The 20,461-nt window shown below is 33.8% G+C and overlaps 1 protein-coding gene across 1 annotated transcript in view; it reads left to right on the top strand.

The window, feature by feature from the left end:
* CSMD1 (CUB and Sushi multiple domains 1) overlaps positions 1-20,461 on the top strand; it is a 994,655-nt gene that overhangs the window by 746,006 nt on the left and 228,188 nt on the right. The window contains exons 15-20 of the mRNA XM_088530602.1: positions 1,137-1,331; positions 3,952-4,090; positions 7,695-7,882; positions 12,683-12,871; positions 15,853-15,969; positions 17,356-17,571. Coding sequence (XP_088386728.1) covers positions 1,137-1,331; positions 3,952-4,090; positions 7,695-7,882; positions 12,683-12,871; positions 15,853-15,969; positions 17,356-17,571 — 1,044 coding nt within the window. The remainder of the gene's footprint in view (positions 1-1,136; positions 1,332-3,951; positions 4,091-7,694; positions 7,883-12,682; positions 12,872-15,852; positions 15,970-17,355; positions 17,572-20,461) is intronic.

Raw genomic sequence — 20,461 nt, 5'->3', positions numbered from 1 at the left:
ATCTTCCTCCTTTTGGAAACCAAGCTAAAAAAATTTCTAGATACATTGATTGTAAATGCACCCATCTGTTGTTTTGTTTATCTGTTTATTTGTTTATCTGTTGTTTTGTTTGTATTAACACATATAATTCAACAGTATTCTAATTGAATAGCTTGTAGCCACATTTTGTGTGGAAAACATTGACATTTGCCATAAACTGCTGACTCCTAGGAGTTTTATTACTGATTCAAAGACAGAATTAATGGAGATTATCTTCTTTTACTTGAAGAAATTACCTTCTAAGTCTATGGAAGAAGTTAATTGACAATAAAGTCTGCTTTGCTACATCTGGTGCTCTTCCTATCTTGTGTCAATCAGGGTAATTAGTCATTTAACCAAATCTGTCCTGTGCTAAGATGTTGTGTATTTCTACACACAGCATGGCATTATAGTTCTGTATTTCTAATCACCACCACATACAGGCGTTCACATGGTTAGGATGACAAACACTCATCCCTTTTTTCTTGAACTGCAGATGGTGGTTGTTCCATCTTCATGATCATTCACGTTGCTCTCGGCAACTCATTCATCCTCACTGGTGAAAAAGCCCTCAACAAGGCTGCACACACGCTGACATGTGAGGCCCTGTGTGTTGCCCTCTATGTTTGCACTCCACTGCCAGGCTACAGGCTGCTCTTGGTGTCCCATGGGAAGCCTCTCTGTCCAGCAGCCTTGCAGTGAGCTAGTTGATTTTACTAGCCCAGTGAAAAGCTAATTATTAGGGGCAGCAGCAGCACATGACAGAAGGAGCATGGTTTTCAGCAGTAGCTGCATTAGCTACTGGTGCATTAGCTGCAGTGTGGAACCACACTTCTCATTTTTTTAGGGAATTTTGTCTAGAGGAAATCGAAGCAGAGTTTTTCTGTGTTTTGTGTATATAAGCTATAAAGTATGTTTTGTCTGTGTGAATGTCCCTGGATTTAAGACAGACTTTTTATTGAAGAGTTTCTTTTTCATTATAGTGTGATCTTGTTCCTTATCTGAGGATATTTTTTTTTAGCCTAAAAAAATAAAAATGAGAACGTTTAGAGGTTTTTCCTTTTTTATTGTCATTATTGCTATTATTATTACCACGTTTACTATATGTTTATTATCAGCCTTTGGTCAGAATGAGTGCCATGATCCAGGCATTCCTATCAATGGAAGACGTTTTGGAGACAGATTTCTTCTGGGAAGTTCTGTGTCCTTTCACTGTGATGATGGCTTTGTGAAGACCCAGGGTTCTGAATCTATAACGTGCATTATGCAAGATGGGAATGTAGTATGGAGCTCTACTGTCCCACGATGTGAAGGTAAGGTCTCAACTTTTACTTAGCAGCTACATTTTGCATAATGAAACTGTTTAAATATAGCTTACTTTCCACATTTTGCACATATCTAAGACTGCCTTAGCTGAAGTTATTCATATTCTAACGCTCTTCCAGTCGAATGAAAAGAATAATAATAGAAATGAGATGATAACTTTCTTTTATATTCTTGGAATAAATTAGCATTATAAAAATCTGGTTGCTATTCTTTTCAAGTTCTGATTGTCACCAGCATTATTTGCTAGCGAGTTTATAGCTGTTATAACAGCTTTGGGTGTGGTGCACTGAAGAATAAATATAATTATATACCACACAGAAAGGATAGGTTTCTATTTAAATGTCCTTTAAAAAACTTTTTATTTCCTCAAAACATCAAAACAAAGATATACATGGAAAAAAAAAAAAAGAAACTATCATGAGACATTCAAGTGAGAGTACTTCCCAGGTCACAAGACATGCAGTATGAATAGAAATAATAAATAGCTAGTGAAACAGATATAATAAATAACTAGTGTGTTTCTGTTAAAAGTAATGTTCAGAATGTTGTGTATCTTCTGATAAACAATAGATATAGAATCATGCACTCACTGAAACCTTACGTTTTTGCAGAAACAAGATCAAACCCTGCAAGTGCTGTAAATCTCTTATAACACACCTACATTAATTTCAGTGTCATTATCATAACTTTAAATGTCTGGATCATATTACTTTTATGATATTTGTCATTTTAGCAGTTTGGAAACTCAGGTTCCTATAAGTCTGTACATTTCTAAAAAATATAGAGATACTGAGAAAAAATCTATTAGCAGTCCGATAATGTTTGATGTGTGTGAACTTAACTACTGCCCTGGCAGGATTTCTTCTTCGTGTTAAGCCATGTAGTGAGTCACTTGGGGAAGCAGGGCTTTTAGTATGAAGCAAAACCAGCCTGCTCCAAAACAGAGAATAGGGAAAGTCTTCAGTATTTCTTCAGTATTTTCTCATTTTTGAGCTCTACGCACACAAGTAGTGACACAGTATTCAGTGGAGTATTTATATAACATTGTTAGACAGTTTCCACAAGGCCAAAGGATCTTTGAGGTGAAAATAGTAGATAAAAGAAATACTAAAATAGCTGAGAAATAGCATAAATTCATCTCAGTTATTTTTTCTCTGAACCTTATGGGACACTTAACTAGTTTTTAATGAGGAAAGGATTAGACTCTTTATTAGATTTTGTTTGTGGTTTCTTTTGGGTTTGAAGACTGTATAGCTTTCAAGTTTCCTTCAAGTTTCATTCTTTTTGATGTGGATTCTCTTTTTTTTTAAGATTTTAAAAATGGTTTGGGATTTAAATGACAATTTGAACCAAGCACCATTGCTGGATAGTTTAGAGATAATCTAGTATGTTTCTACTTGCCAGAGATTTCTGATCAACTAATTTTTTGGTTCTGTATACTTAATATCTATAATAAATGGAATATAGGTAGTGATACAGTAATCCACAGTCCTGTGGTTGTTCGTGTATTTAATATGACCAAACATAATTAAAAAAAAGAAAAAGTCTAGTCTAATAGTATAGTCTAATAACTGTGTTTCTTGCTGATCATTTTTCCCTGAAGACAGATTCATTGTGTGTGTTTTCGTGTTTTTTGGGGAAAACCATAGCGGGATTTGGGGAAGTCAGCATGGATCCCTGCATGGATCTATGCAGGGGAAATCACACCTGACCAACCTCATAGCCTTTGATGACATGACTTGATGGATGAGGACAAAGCAGTAGATGTTTCATTTTAGTAAGGTGTTTCACACTATATTCCGTAAGAGCCTCCTTGACACCTCTTCAGGCCAGAGAACAGTCTTGCACAAAGGCCCTTGGAGAAGGGCCCAGTGCTGAGCCACCAGTGTGCCCTATAAGCAAAGAAGCTCAACAGCTTCCTGGATTGCTTTAGGAAGGGTATTACTAACAAGGGAAGAGGTCACCTTTTCCCTCTAGTCAGCAGTGGTGAAGCCCCATTAGGATTGTCCAGGAGGGTCCAGACACAGTCCAACTGTGTTCAGTTTTAGGAGTGTTGTGTCCAGTTCTGGGCTCTTCAGTTCAAGGGAGCTGGGGTTGGGGTTTGAAGGGTTTGTCCCCTCCAACCTCAGCTATTGTGTAACTGGATGATTCTGTGGGATACTTGAAAGTGCCACTGAGTTGAATCACTGCTCAGCCAGGTATTAATGGTGTAGTGAAATTGAAACAGTGTACTGTATAAATTACTTGGAACAGACTTCACTGCTATTTCCCCATAAATGTGGAATCTTGAAAAAACAAAAGAGATGATGCTGTGTTGATTTTAATGAAATAAGCTGCCACTCGATAGAAGGCTGGCTGGCATAAAGAAGTCCCGTGCTATATGTATTAAGATATCTAGAGTAATAAGCTATGACAAGACATGATGCTGGAATTTTGAGGCCATGCAAAACAAAGGGTTCGTAACATAATGGAATGTAGAAGTATTTCTGTCATATATTATACTGCCTCTTTTATTTTTGTTATATTTTTTTTTTTTAAGTTCTAGTAATATTTTTATTGTGTTACAAATAATGCATGTTAGTCAAATATACTGCTTTTGCTTTCCAGCACCATGTGGTGGACATCTGACATCATCGAGTGGTGTTATCTTGCCACCAGGATGGCCAGGATATTATAAGGATTCACTAAATTGTGAATGGGTGATCGAAGCAAGACCAGGACATTCCATTAAGATCACTTTTGACAGGTGAGAATCATAAAGTCAAACAACAGGTAATGTCTGATCACAAGAATTTATTTTAATATTGAAGAAGAAAAATACTCTTTAAGAATCCAAACTAGGAAAAAGAAAAATATATATATATTGCCATATAGAGTCATACTACTCCTATCCTCCCAATGGTGTTCCATAAAGAAAAAATAAGTTAAAACTATATGTACTTCTTCTTTTAAAACTGTCTTGATACCTGTGTATTACAAGGGCCAAATACAATATTGCTTTTAGAAGTCTCCTACAGGTATCTAAAGAATTGCATATGGGATGCCCACTGTGAAAACTGTAACAAAGAGTAACACTGATGGAAACATGAATAAATATGATATGCTGAGAAAGTGTCGACATGGCATTTGAAAAAGAAATCAAAAATCAAAAACTACTGCAATGCTTAGGTGGCATGAGAAAGCACGGAGGAACATTTGTCATAGTTTACGTGGGTTTACAAAATCTATGGTTTTTGATGGCTGCTACCACTCCCCCTTGCTTTAAAAAATTGTTTCATTTTAATACATGGAAGGACCTTGCATGAATGAAAATTTTATGAACAGAAGATAAAAGTCACTTGAGATTTAAGGTGTTCTACAAGGTTATGTACTTTGCTTTACACTGCACAGCATGTAGAGAAATGACCTTAAAGAGAGAACTGGGCTGATAATACCAACTTATTGAGGGTATTGGAAAAAAGAAAAAGATAACTGCGACTAAGGAATTTCTGAAAAATCTTACAGGATTGAGTATCTGGGCAATAGAAGTGCATGTGGATCAAATAATTGCAAAGTGAAACACACTAAAAAAAGAATCTCATCTCCATTGATAAAATGAAGCACTTTGACCTCTGGTGGCCACTGAACAGTTAAAGTTCTAGTCACATTTTGAAGAAAATATAAATGAAAATTTCTAATGTATTGATAAGTTGGTGAACATGATTAGGAGAATGAAAATTACTTTAGGTTAGAAGATTAATGTAGCTTGTCTGATTAGTTTATCATACCCCTTTTTCATTCCCATTTAGCCTTCTAATTAACACATTAAAGTTAGGAGGAAGTGGACAGAATAACAAACACTAGGGAAAGGAAATATCTGTTTAAACAATTCTTTCATAAAATTATCATATTGGCTCTTAAAACTGATAAGGTTATTTGCTTTCATTGCATATGGCAGGAAATTCCAGAATTTATGCCATTGATGACTTTTTTCTTCCATTGAAACCTTATTGTTGTCTGTAGTTTCAGATTTTTTAACTCTGTGATCTTATTAATGGGATTGCTATATTTCTATTGATATTAATGAGAAAAATAGGATCCTGTGTCATATGATCCAGTTTAATCACGGCATTTACTGACTTTAAATAGGCGGATGCACATATATACTCATATAACAGCATGACAGTGCTGTCTACAAATAGAATCATAATGAAATCAAACAATAATGTTAGGTTATTGATTTCTCACTTTGTGTTTCTTTAATCCACTGTAACCTCACTGCCCTGCAAAGAAAATTGTTGGTTGAGAGCAGTTTGTTCCTAATCAGTTTCTTTCACAAACACAACTGTTAAAATAATTAAAATACTGAAGCACTGATCTTGAGTCCATTCTGTGTAAACATTGTAAGTGTTAAAACCGGCCTAAATGTATGTCTAAGTGTATGGTTTCCTTATTCTGCTGCTGGCGAATCACTGTAGATTCTTGAAGTTATGGAAAGTCATTGAAGAAATATTGCAATTCAAATAGTGCACCCTGAGTCTGTCTATTTTGGTAAGTTAAACAGTATCAGAGGACCTTCCCAGACACACAAACTCAAGTGTTTACTGTGAGATTGATGGAAAACTCTCTCAGATGCTTTTGGTACCTGCCAGCTAATGGTTTCTCAAACAGTTATAAGCATGATTTGGGAGTTAGTATGAACACACAGGCTGGTTCTGAGGATGGTTAAAGCATTAGTCTATATCTCACCATCAGAATGGATAGGTAGGAGTGAAAATCATCTGGATTTGAGCTACCATGCCCATAGAGAGTAATTAAATTGGATGAAAGCAGCATGAGTGTGGAAGGTTTTTTGTGTGTTCAGAAAAGGACAATGTGAAGATAAGGGCCCAAGTCAGAGGTTTCAGGAAGTTCAGGTATCAAGCTCTGGATAAAGAAACACTTTGATAATTCTGAATATGTTTCTGGGATTAGGGGATTTATGAGAGATTAAAAAAAAATAATAAGAGTTTGGCTTTCTTGACTACTGATACTGCTACACATGTGAGGATGATTTTATGCAGCTAATGATACCTGTTCTATAAAATATAATGGCCTGGCTGGGGAACTATGTTAAGCCTGTTATCAATGCCTACAAAGTATAAAGTTTGTTTACACTTTGAATGAATGTACCTTAGATTTCCCCTCTCTTAAATGTTTAAAAATATGCAGTTGTCTTCAATAACAAGACCATGGTTTCTTTTCCCCACTATTGACAAGACAGCTGAAGGACATTCACTTTGAAAAAATGTTACATTTTACAGACAGTTTATTTTTTCATTTTCACTCTCAGAAGTTGAATTAATCTACCCTATGGAGAGGGAACACAAAATCTCAAAGCATAAACATTTTTCATTTTTGCTCTGGAAGATTAAAATCTTATGAAAATGAGGGTATTGTGTATACAGGCAAATAAGTTCAGATCATTGTGGATGTCTGTGTTACAAGAGAAACTTTGCTGAGAGAAAACTTGATGTGAAAGCTTTAGATCCTGCATTTCACAAGAATATCTGATATATCCACAAAATGTCTTGAAAAAAATGATGTGAATAATGTCAAAGTTCCATCTACAGAAAACAGATGTGAGCTATTTGATTTAAGAGTAACTAGCAGTGGAGGAGTGCACACACAGGCATTCTTTATGAAATGGAGAAATGTAACGTGGTTCAGTGACTGCCACAGAGACACGGACTCTGCTGTTAACTGAGGTTATTCTTACAAATCAACTATCTCCTCAGTCACTTCTTTTCCATTCTCATTGATATTTTATGTTCTTCAACCTGTTTAAGAGAAGCTAATGAGATTCTGCCTATCATCACTGTATGCAAATTTCAAAAAACAATCTCAGTGTAATATTTTCGCATGATTTTACTTCATAGGACAAAATTAATTAGGTAATGATGAACTTTTTCAGAAGTGATCTGAAATCAGAAATAATAAAAAATGAATGGTTGAGAGTATAAAAAAGCATTTGTCAAAAAAGAAATATAAAATTATAGGAATAAAAAAGTGAAGTATTGTGGGTAAAGATATTCCTAGGATGTCCTACTACACTTTAACCTAAGAGTGAGATTATTTTAGGGTCTTCCTAAGGTATTATCCATTGAGACAATTTAAAATTTTCTGCCCAGATGATCCTTGTTTTTTTTTTTTTTTTTTTTGATTCAGTCCTATTGTTGCTCTGAAGTATATTACACCCCTTCCACATTTAAATTACACTAGACAAAACAAAACAAGCAAAGAGACACTTAGAACCTTTAGTTGTTGTTCTAATACTGTGATGCATCTGTAGAAATTCTAATTTTTAGATCTATTTATATATTATCTTCCAGATTTCAGACTGAAGTTAATTATGATACACTGGAGGTCAGAGATGGGCCAGCTAACTCATCACCATTAATTGGAGAGTACCATGGAACACAAGCCCCTCAGTTCCTTATCAGTACTGGCAATTACATGTATCTGCTGTTCACTACAGACAACAGTCGTTCCAGTGTTGGCTTCCTAATTCGTTATGAGAGTAAGTTTGATATTTCTTTGCCAGTTTTTTATTTAGCTTTGGAAAAAATGTTCAATTTGAGAATGAGCAAACAAAATATGAACAAATAAAGTGCAGAATTTGAATTTTTCTAATTTGAATTTACCTACACTATACTAACAGATAACCCTAACATATTAATTATTTTTGAGATTTTTTTTTCTTTGAGTTCTATATTATTCTAAATGCGTATATACACAGATGTTCAGCCAAGTGGAAAATATGTACAAAATATGTATAATTTACCTAGGAAAACAAAACAAAACACAATTCTAAAGATAAACATATTTTTGATATTAGTGCACATATCTGTGGCTGATCTTTGTAAAACCTTTCCTTTTAGGTCATTTGAAAGTCTAGTAAAATTGATGTTCTGGCTTTCTTGTAAATGGAGTATTCCTGAGATTATAAAGATAATCTTTATTCACAGTTTATGAAATTGCGTTTGATTGCTTTTGAAAAAGAACTTCTAGATGCACAGATGTGAAATATTCATGGGCTTGACAAAGGGTCAAGGTCATTCAGACAGCTCAGAATCAGTTTTACAAATCATGGCACAGAGCCAAAATGCTTCCTTATAGTTTTTATTTGAGGAAAAAATAATATTTGTGGATAGTCCGAATATGAAGAAAGATTTATTTCTATATGTCAATGATACCTCAGTTGAAGAAGTTACTGGAATAGGGGGAAGAACTTTTTGTTTCAGCAGTTGATTTTACTCTGACTGATAAAGAGAACCAGTGGAGAGCCTGAAAAAGAAAGGCAATTTTTATGAAAGTGTTCATGAAATAAGATGATTAAATATATTTAATTATCTAAGCATTGTCTAATCTCCTTTTTTCCATATGCTCCGCTCTTATCTTGTTAAATTTTATGTGTTAGGTAAATATTCATAATTAACATTTATTTTTAGGTTTCAAAAACAGCAACAGAACATTTAGCCTTTCCTATTGTCAGCTGACATTTATTCACATTTTAATTACAGAATTATTTTTATTTTCTCATTTTCTAACTATTTATGTTTGAACAGACATATTTGTTATCACTTTTTGTTTTTTTATAGCTATAATTAACTATATATATATATATATTTTCCCCTTAATAATTGTATTTGTGCTATTCTTTGATAGACATCTTAGCTTGGAAAGAAAGCTGAGAAGATATCATCGCTGAGAACTATATTTGGAAACTCAAAGCTGTAGGGAAGTTCCAGATGGCTGCAGAACGCCATGCATCTTTAAACAAACAAACAAACAAACAATAGGATTAAGGCAGTTGGTTTTATCTTGACTCTTGTATTGTAAAAATATTATTTTCAAGCTGATAAACAAGGTAGTAAGAAACAGGTGACTTGTATTTGATAAAAACAGATCATGTCAAACCAATCTAATTTCTATCCTGAGAGGATAACTGATCGTGTATATGTGGGAAGGAAAGAACTCTATATTGACTTTTACAGGGCTTTGTCAGTCTAACAGAGGAACTGGATACATTTAATTTATATAAAGTTATTCCAAAAATGCTGAAAGTACTTATGCAAAAAACAGCCATCAATCCATAATTTATTGTCTAACTTCAAATTTGTAGGTGTCCTACAGTGGTGTAGACTGAATCCAATGCTATCTGATATTTTTATTACCAATTTTGATGATGGCATAAGTAATACACTTAGAAATGTTGAGGATGATTGCAACCTGCAATTACTGCAGTTACTTTAGGGGGTATGATTAGAAGATTATCATTCAGAACAAGCTAGATGACCTGAAGAAAAGGTCTACAAATAAAAAGTGAAGTAGTGAAGTTCCTTAAAAAAAAAAAAAAAAAAAAGACTAGGCATAAAGCAGAAGAAGAAATGATATTCACAAATATAAAATAGAAATACAGTAGAAAAGGATATGGTGTTTACATAGACATAAGAAATGCATAGAAAATTATAATAGTACTGTAAAAAGTCAAATCTACAGACTGCTGCAGTGAATCACCATAAAGAAAAAGAAAAAAAAGATACAGCAAAGGCAAATATTAAGAGAACTGTTTTACCTAACATTCAGGAAATAATTATTCCACTTTATTTTGTAACCCTAGAGGTAACATTGTGTGCACTTTGGGACTCATTAAAAAATCAGGAGGATGCTTGTATGGAAAATACGACACATGTGGAGCCATTGAAAGATCTGTTCTTGCTTACTCTTTAAAAGGGGTGTGTTGGCAGATAGGAAGGGGAACAAGATAACACTCTTAGTGGTCTAGTAGTTAAGAATTGCAGTTGGCATTGGAGTTGAGCCTAGGACTCTGCTCAAAGCCTGTGCTGGCTATTAACTCTGAGCAGGATGTGTTACCATTGCAGCTCTAAATGAGCTGCTTTACCACACTTTACAAAATTAGCATGCACCAGAGTAGTCTCTTTTATGTGGCAGTTGCTCTGTTAGTTGAAAATACTCTCCAATCATTCTTCACAAAAAGTTTTTCAAATGTTATGGGGAGGAGGAGTGAAGTAGCATCTCGAAATAGCATAATCTCAATTTTTGCTTTCTTCTTACCCTGCCCTTTGGCTGCCTTTGCTCTTTTCCACTTCTCTCCCTCCTTGTTATTAGCCATCCTTGATATTGCCCTGCCATTAAAGCCCTACTATTTCAAGGTTCTCTCACGCAGGAGGTTTCATATCAGTTAACTGTATCACAGTTTTCAGTGCTGTAACAACACTTTGTTTTAGTGTCAATTTTTCATGAATTCAGCCCGTTACCATGGAGCTGGAAGGACACTAAAGTCTAGGAATGTATCTGCAGCCTCGCACTTCTGTGAGGCCAGTTCACCCTTGGTAGGTTACAGAAAAATGCTTGTTATCATGTGAGCTGGTCTAGTGCTGATGAGAGGTGCTTGAGCCCTGGCCCCATTCTTGCAGTCCTACTGTTCAGCTTTTAGCACAACCCCCTGCATGGCTTGGGCCCGTGCTGGGTGGCATACTTACATGCAGTTCTTGTCATAGTTCTGGAGAGAACTTCAGCAGGAGACTGGGGCAGAGAATGGGGCTCTCCTAATTCAATAATGTGGCCTGTCTTCTTGGAACCATTTGTGAGAGCAAGCAACTATTTTATTACTCCAGGAAATTGCTCATTTTTTTGAAACAAAAATGATTTATCACTGTTCCCCTCATTAAATTAAGCCTACCTAGATGGCAGGACATACTGATTCAAGCCTTTTATTAGGAAATACTCATCTCTTACCTTTCAAGAAATTGTTCTTTACCATCTGTGTTATTACTATTCTGGATAAAACTATGCTGCTGAAAAGGAACCGCTCTCCAGCTTCCAGCTGGAATACTTGCATTGTCCAGAAAAAAATTGGAGTTCTCTTAGTGACACAGTGACTGTGTAACAGGTAGCATAGATAGTAACATAGTGGTTCTGGCTCTCAGATGGATTGATGTTTCTGTTTATCAGATTTGTTTTCCTTGTCATTTTATGTAATATTATATAATATGCATAGTCTTTAGAATTTACTCTTAACAATCTTACTTTTTAATATTCATTTTTTTCTGATAATTTTGATCCAGGAAAAAATACATGTGAATATGTACAATATTAAGCATATATACTTTTATATATATATAAGTATACACAAGTATATTTATATATATAACTATATATAAGTATTATATAACTATAATATATATATAACTATATATAAGTATAATATTAAAATGTGTAACTTTTTCCTCTTCAGGGAATCTAGTAAGCAGTTAGATTAGTGATTAAACCAGTTTCTGAAAGTCTCTTATAAATATGCTTTTGTGACTGTAAAGGTGGGTATAGAGAGCCAAGTTTTGCTCTGACCATACTCGTCTTCCTGTAGAAGGAACAATATCCCCATCCACTGAAGAGATACCACTGAATTCAGTCACTGTCTTTTTCAGGAACATGATTTAGTAACAGAAAATAAATGAAAGAAATTACTTGCATCACAGTGGAGAGGTTTTATTTTGTTTCACTTGAGTGTGTTCATTATGACTCATACATGATGAAATTCCAATCACCTGCTATCAATACACATAATGTGTAGTACTTACTTAATGAGCTTGAACTATGTTGTTGTTGCTGCTGCTTAACATATAGCTCCAAGTTTTTTTGCCACACATTATTCAATCTCTTCTAAAAGCCATAATTATTAAAGATTAATTCCATCAGATAAGAGTTATATGAGAACTATTTAAACTATTTTCATTTTCCATCTATTTTTAATGTATAGAATTATATTGGTAGGATTTAACAAATTATTTCTGAGTGCATTGTTCACATGTTCTTGTCATTGTGCTTTTTTACTAAGAAGTCAAACAGGCATTACTGTGACAGAGAAAAGTTGAATCTTCACAGAGTATGTGACTTCATCCCAGAGAACTGTAACAGATGAAATGTAATAGTTAAATGTGAATTATATAGTAGCAAAAGAAAATATTTTATATTAATACTCTGAACCTTAACTACTTATAGTGCTTATTTTGTCTTTTTCTTTCATTCTTTAATAAAAATACTTTAGATCTTCATTTCTTTCTTACTTGATTTAGACTTTTCTGTTTGAAAATTAAAAAAAAAACCTATGCTCCGAGTCAAAGACAACAGTGAGGCAAAGTGCTTTATATCCTATGTCAGAGCTCAGGCAACATTAACAGGAATATTTTGGGGGATATTTCCTCCATCTTACTCATTTTGTATTTTGCCTGGTATTTTTCTATTTATTGTCAAAAAGAAAATAAGAAACTAAACAAATTAAACCTGTGTATTCCAGGTGTTACTCTGGAATCGGATTCGTGCCTTGACCCAGGGATTCCAGTGAATGGCCATCGCCATGGTAACAACTTTAATATCCGCTCTACAGTCACCTTTAGCTGTGACCCAGGATATACCCTGAGTGATGAGGAACCGCTCATATGTGAAAGAAACCATCAGTGGAATCATGCATTACCCAGCTGTGATGGTAAGTGTCAAGTTCTTCAGATGGCAGCTTTAAAGTCCGGCTAAGTTAATCTTCTTTCTTAAAGTACTAATTAAGCTTATCCTTGCTACTACCTCACGTCTGTTACACCAATGCCCATCCTTTTCAAAAATGATTTCGCTGTTAATAAAAGGCATACCTCACTTTGCTCTATCAGCTTTGAGTAAAGTACCGTAATGTTTAGTGAAATTTCAGATTTCTATTCACTAACTGAAAAAATGCAATTGCCTGAAGGTGCTGCCATTCACTTACGAATGAAAATGGTGCCATTCAACTAATATTTTAAAACAAAGTGATAAACATAGCTCAAGTCTTAAACTTAGAAAGCTGAACACCAAAATCATTATTTGAAACTTAGAATGCTTGATGCCAAAACAGTTCATGATCTACCTGTATAGTTAACTTATCATATTTTTAATTTAATTTGAAAGTCCAGTTAAAATACACTTCAGATGTGGATTTCTTCTCCATATGCTTACATGACCAAAACAAAACTGTGCTCAAGATTGCAGTAAAATGTCTTTATTTCTTCTCCATATATGAATGCTATAACACAGCTGAGAACTCTTACCAAAAATGACTACATTAGAAGTGTTTTTAAACAATTTTCAAGTATGATTTTGGCAAGAGTTAATCACCAGCTTTATTTTTAAGTCATATACCAGTATCTTGAGATGATGACATCTTGGTAGTAGTATATAGGTGGAATATCAGTGGTATTACGCAGCTGTTCCTTCCACAACTATTCCTTGGCAGCTTGTTGTCTTTGACAAACCTGCTGGCCATTTTTTCCCCAGATCCCAGCTACTTTACAGCCAAATGACAGTAAGAGCTGTGATGTTTTAGTGAATTTATCAGAGACATTATTTTAGAACAATTCACAGCTCCCCTAAAGCACAGTATCTGTGCCCCAACACTACTAAAGAAACTATGATATTTTTTCAGCTCTATTTTTATGTGCTTCTAAACTCTCCAGTGTTAGACTGTGATAGTCCAGAGATGTGCACGTGTATGCATATGTTCATTCCAATTCCTTTGTCATTGTAGGAATGCATGCTTCTCTCTAATGGTGAGTAGAGCTAGGGCTAATTTGATTACTAGTAGAAAGAAATTACTTAGGAAGGCTTAGAGCTTGTTTCAAGGGACTTGCCATATAAGTTATTTTCCTAGAAATTACAAAATTGGTTTGATTTTCTAATTTTCCTCTCTTTTTTCTTTTTTGTAGTGGAATGCTTGTATAATTGCTACAAAAGCCCTCTAGTATAAACTACAGAAAATAATATCCAAATGTAAGAAAGTATTTTAACTGGAATAGCCCAATACCCCTGATAATGATCCATAAGCAACTTTCTGTAAACTTCTTTCCAGAGTTTCCTGTTTTCTCTCTCCTATTTGCTAAACGATTATTTTTTAAATCTTGTTTGCCTTGGTCATCTCCCCTTCTTGTTAAGATATAACTGTGTTCTATGGCAGTGATGAAAGATCAGTATGTGAATGCTAACACATAAGCCCAAATCAGCAAAGGCTCTGCCTTAGTAAATTATATTAGTGAATTTCTAACTCTTCAAATCCAGGATTTTCATTGATTACAGGGGAATGTCAAAGGCCAAAATTAAAATTATATTCAACAAAATGTTTCTGTTTCTAACTTGGATTTAAACCATTTTGATTGGGCACTTACTCAAATTCAGGGCTCCAATTTTCATTATGGGCTTCTCAGTACACTAATGTACTGAAACACAATAGCCAAAGTTACTTCTAAATGAAGTGCAGTGTTGAATGATAAACTGTGGTATCAATGTGGAACATAAAAATAATTTTCTTTGGAGAGTTAAATAAAAAATCATAATTTACATATTTTAATTTTAAATTTATAACTAGGTGAATTTAGTGTAAATATTTAATGCCTACTTCAAGGAATGTAGGACAGTGAAATACTTTTTCTCCTGTTTGTTTAATAAGTGTTTAATAAACATTTTAGTATAATGTGAAATGAATACAGAACTTGAAATATAATACAAACCTACATATTATGTGTATGTGTATATGTCTATACACATATACATATTTTCACTCAACTACTACAAATTGATGCAGTTTCCCATATTTATTTGCTGTTTAGTTTATGACAAAACTTACCACTCTGAGAGAAAGAGAATAATGCTATGTTATTGCATTGTAAAATGCATAGTTTATTAAAGTTTTAAAATAACATAATAAGCTGGACAACAGACATGAGAGAAGAGCACAGCCATGCTGTCTGTAAGATATTGAGCTACATAGCAAATGCAAACCTTAAATTTTAATTAATATACCATACAAATTTGAGTAGCCTGCTTTAGCCAATGGTAGTATACATATGTTTTGAGCATAGTTCTTTTGACTTTCAAAATATTCAGTTCCAAATAAATTACTCATGATGAAAGAATCTGAGAGGAAAATGCAGATTTTTCCTGAATATCAGAGAAGAAATCAAACTAAGAAAACTTTCAATGTTTTCATTCTTCGAAGAAATTATGCTTTCTTTCGAGTTATTTTTCTTTGTTACACATGATGTGAGATACCTTTTTAAGTATATAGTAGAAGAAACATAACTCTTAAAATATTTAATGTCATAGTTAATTCACACAAAAGTAGTTTTTTTTTTAACCCTCCCTCTTAATATGAGTTATTATGAGTTATTTTCAATATCTTGAAAAAAAAGTTTAGTTATTTTGTCTTCTGCTAACTAAAAGGAAGGGCTATAATGGAAAAATAAGCTCATTTTCATGGTCTAAGAATAAGCTGTTTTCAAATGTGAATGTGATCACTTCAGACTAATTAACTCTGTTATTTTACTACTTGACTGCATTTTTAGTCAAGGAGTAGTTTAAAGAGTTTGAAGAGTTAACTGTGATTTTTGCAAAGAACATGACTACATATATAGCTTCTTCTTTTTTTTTTCTTATTTTTGTCTTGTTAAGCCTTATGTGGTGGATATATTCATGGGAAGAGTGGAACTGTTCTTTCACCAGGTTTTCCTGATTTTTATCCTAACTCCTTAAACTGTACTTGGACTATTGAAGTGTCGCATGGCAAGGGTAAGAGTCTAATATGAATTCCATATACAAATGTAATCTTTATGTATTTTAAAAAATCAAAAAGGAGAAAAACACAAGATTTTTTTTTTTCTGGTGGAAGTAAATAACTGCCTTGTTATTCTCTAAAAAAAAATAAGTTTCCACTTAATATCCCAAAACACGTCTTCAAGTATTGTAATATCTTTAGTTTGTGTTTATTTTGACAAGAAACATACTGTCAGCAGTGACCTAAGGAAACTTGTTTGTTTTCATCCCTCTCGGAAAAATGGGAAGAAAGTAGAAAAGACAAAATATATGAAAATATTGCTGCTTGTTAAATATCACTAAAATATTCAGTGAAAACTACCAAGTCCTTGTTGAAAGGTCTTCTCTATGTGTTTTAAGCAGCACCTTTGACAGGTGTGTTTGTTAGTAAATTTTAATTTCAGATGTGTGGATATGCAGTTACAATCGGCAGTTTATCCATTAGGGATATGTCTAAAAGAACTGTGAAAAAAATGAGATGTGTGAAAAAAAGAGATGGAGATGTGTGTTACATACCACTGAATCAAATTTTAATGAATATATTCCTTTTTTATCACATACAGTAAGAAAGATTGTTATGCATGACATCAGTCTATGAAGTATGCTTCATACTGTCTACACTTTAAAACCTAAGAGACATGATTTTTGTTTAGGCTGCATGTGACATTTTTAAATATAATATATATATATGTGTGTGTATATATAAAGAATGTTTATGACTTTCCAACACTGGATAGTCACATTCGGAAGCTAACCATAGTGGAAAACAACTCTTTCATCAATGAAAGTGGACTGGAAGTTAGTGATAGAAAACTAGTCAAAAATTGAGTAAATAACTAGTCTCAGACAATATTATCATTCATGTATGGAAGTCTATACAAAACTTGCATGTATTTAATTGTTATGTAGGCACTTCCACCAGGCCGAGATAAAAAGTAGTACTGTTTTTGAGGAAATGCAGAAAGTAAAACAAATACAAAAATGTAGCTAATTATTTAAAAAGTCTCTCTCGTGGTTTTACTCAGATGGTGACTGAGGCTGAAATAAGAGGCTTATTAAAGCAAATTGAATAAAGCATATGGATATAATTTAAAATTTTCAGACTGATTTGTACAAATAGAAATGGATCTCATGAATTGTCCTATGGGAGTGAGCTACATGTGAACTAAACATCTGCAACCCATGTACTATGTCTATATGTTTTTGCAAATTTTGTGAATTTCAGATTTTGACTTAGTTACTTTTTTTGGAAAATCTTTTCATATCGTTTAAAACTTATGACTTGTATCATCTGTGCATAACACAAGAGAAAAAAAGAATTGCTGTTAAGTATCTAACTTTTCATTTAAAAATATTTTAAAGGTGTACAGCTGGCTTTTCATACCTTTCACCTTGAGAGTTCTCATGACTATTTGCTCATCACTGAAGATGGCAGCTTCACAGAACCAGTAGCCAGATTAACTGGCTCAGTCTTGCCCCCTGCAATTAAAGCTGGCCTCTTTGGAAACTTCACAGCACAGCTTCGATTTATATCTGATTTTTCAATTTCTTATGAAGGCTTCAATATAACATTTTCAGGTAAGAAATTCAAATCTTCTGAATGTTCAGAAACTGTTTCCAGATAACGTTTTTACTTGTAGAACGATGAAACATGAAGCATACAGAAAAAAAAAAGTCAGTTGAAATACATAGTCTCAGTCTTAGAAGGTTGGCTAAAGTTTATATAGGTGACTGACAGATTAAGAAGGAAGCTGTTGGTGATAAGTGTCTTTTATGGAGATGTTTTCCATGGTTCTGGGGAACCTATAAAACAACAGTGTGAAAAAGATGGACTGTATGGACTGTACTACTTCAGAAGAAAGAAAGAAACTGGTACAGTTCCAATAAAGAAAGAGAATAGAAAGAGTGGAAAACCATTAGTAAACTAATTCAGAGTCACAGTCTGTTTAAACTAGACTACACTTTGCAAGCATGATCTGTGCTTCTTTCTAGTAATGGAATGTAGCATTTTTACACATACTGAATATGAATAACCCATCCACTAGTTAAGATGCTTGTGTTTGTTTTTGTACAGCAATATTCTTTGGAAGAACCACATAAAGAACTAACATACAAAATCCTCATAAACAGTATTTCAAGCACAGAAAAGTTAAAGATCAGTGTATTTTACCCAAAATTCAGTAGTATTGTCAAGTGTGCATGATATTTACAAATAACAGATCTCATTTGGCTGGCTTGTTTAAAAAAAAACCTTACTCATTAGAGTGCTGATGTCAGATTTGCTTATATCAGATGCAGAATTACATTCATTCAGGATTCTTTGGACTAACCAAATTAGATGCCAGAGTTCCAGAAATTTGGAATGTAAATCCAAATATTAAGTATTCACAAAATCACAGAATGGTTGAGGTTGGAAGGGACCTCTAGAGATCATTTAGTCCAACCCCCCTGCTCAAGCAGGGACACCTAGAGCACATGGCACAGGGTGACATCCAGGTGGGTTCTGAAGATCTCCAGAGAAGGAGACTCCACAACCTCTCTGGGCAGCCTGTTCCAGGGCCCTGTCACCCTCACAGGAAGGAAGTTCTTTCTCACATGGAGATGGAAGTTCCTGTGTTTCAACTTGTACCCATTACCCCTTGTCCTGTCACTGGCCACCACAGAAAAGAGCCTGACCCCATCCTCCCTACATTCTCCCCTCAGGTGCTTGAACATGTTAATCAAATCTCCTCTCAGTCTTCTTTTCTCCAGGCTAAACAGGCCCAGCTCGCTTAGTCTTTCCTCATATGACAATAGATGCTCCAGTCCCTTAGCTTTGTTGCTCTATATTGGACCCTCTGATACTGAAAATTACCTTCGGTCATTTATTTATAAATGGTAGAGGGCTTTTATTAATTATATTCATTAATGGACATTTATTAATGGTAGATGGCTATGTAACTACCAGGAAAATGCACAATTTGGGATGTAAGGAGAAAAATATATGAGCTAGTTTTTCAAAGACAAGCAAGGGTTTATGCTTTGTCTACAGCAAATACGCAAGTAGATATCATATATTAAATATTCTGAAAAATATTATCAGGTACATTACTTTTGTCACAAATGAGAGTGACTTTTCTTATCTTTACACAATCAGAATGTATATCTTCAAAGTAAACAATATTAATTGAGAAGAGCTTAGTCTGAATTCAACGTCAACTGTCAAACTTCTTCCACCAAACATGGAATAGATAATACAAAAATTGGTAACTCAAATAGAAAATAAAACATCAAGAATGCAAAGAATTTTTTATTTTCATTCTTGCTGTGACATATATGTACCATTTTGTTCTGTTCTGCCTTTTGAAAACAACTTTTGACAACAGAGTGACACTACTGTTGAGCTTAATTTCCATTATCTTGGCAGTGAAAAAAAAATCCTGTGACGGCTATAAAGAAAAAAATTACCTTTACAGGATTTTTTTTTCTTCATTTTGAAAAAGACTTTCAAAAGTAGCAATGACAATATATACAAATTACATACGTAAAGAATTGAACTAACATACAGAGTATTGCTTTCAATAAAGTTACAAAGGGATATTTTATGTATACTGTACCACTTGTACATACACATGAAATAATATCAAAGAAGAGATCTTGGTTTTTGATTAAAGTCTCTTCCATATAATCTTTAATTCCTTCCCATATGCATCTTTCCCTGGGCTATCCATCATAGTATCATAAAATAATTTGCAAAAAAATTAATTTCTCTATATAATAACACAAGAAATATATATATACGTAAACTATAATAATATAAGGGTAATAACATATAAAATGAAAATAGTATAAAATGGCATAGTATAGTATAACAAATAAAAATTCAGGTAGGTCTTTAAGGATGGAGATCTCTGAGGACAGAGATTGCTTAATATCCCTGGACAACCTGTTCCAATGTGTTTAAAAAAAAAAAAAAAAATCCATATATCCAGTTGGAACTTCTGTGTCAACTTAGGCCTATTGTCATTCGTCATCCCACCATTTGGTATGTGAATCTATTATTTCCTTGGGGTAAAGCAAAAAATTTTGAAGCTACAGTTGCATTCTTGTTGAGAAGCATCTTACATCTATTTTATGTTCACATTGTACTGTCATAAATTAATTCCTAGAATAAGGCAGTGTAGGATTGCTTTTCTCTGAGGGAATTTAGATTTTATGTTGTCACTTGTCTGTTTCGAAATGGAAGAGGTTATTTTGTTAGAAATCAAATGATGGAAGTTCTACACTTGACATATTTTAAATCCTATAGCAAGAAAACACAATAACCATCTCAGATGGTTTTTAGACATATACCAACTGCTGCCGTCTGCTCAAAACCTTTTATGATGGATACACGCATTGCTGTTAACGGAATAAAGTTAATTTTCACATTTATTCTTGCTATGACTACAGACATAACAGAATTTACAGGGAAAAAAAAGAGAAAGCG

This window comes from Tinamus guttatus, unplaced genomic scaffold, assembly GCF_059628265.1.
Source record: "Tinamus guttatus ecotype Peru unplaced genomic scaffold, ASM5962826v1 Tinamus_guttatus_pri_ptg000383l, whole genome shotgun sequence".
Lineage (NCBI taxonomy): Eukaryota > Metazoa > Chordata > Aves > Tinamiformes > Tinamidae > Tinamus > Tinamus guttatus.
This window is presented reverse-complemented; position numbering and strand designations above follow the sequence as displayed.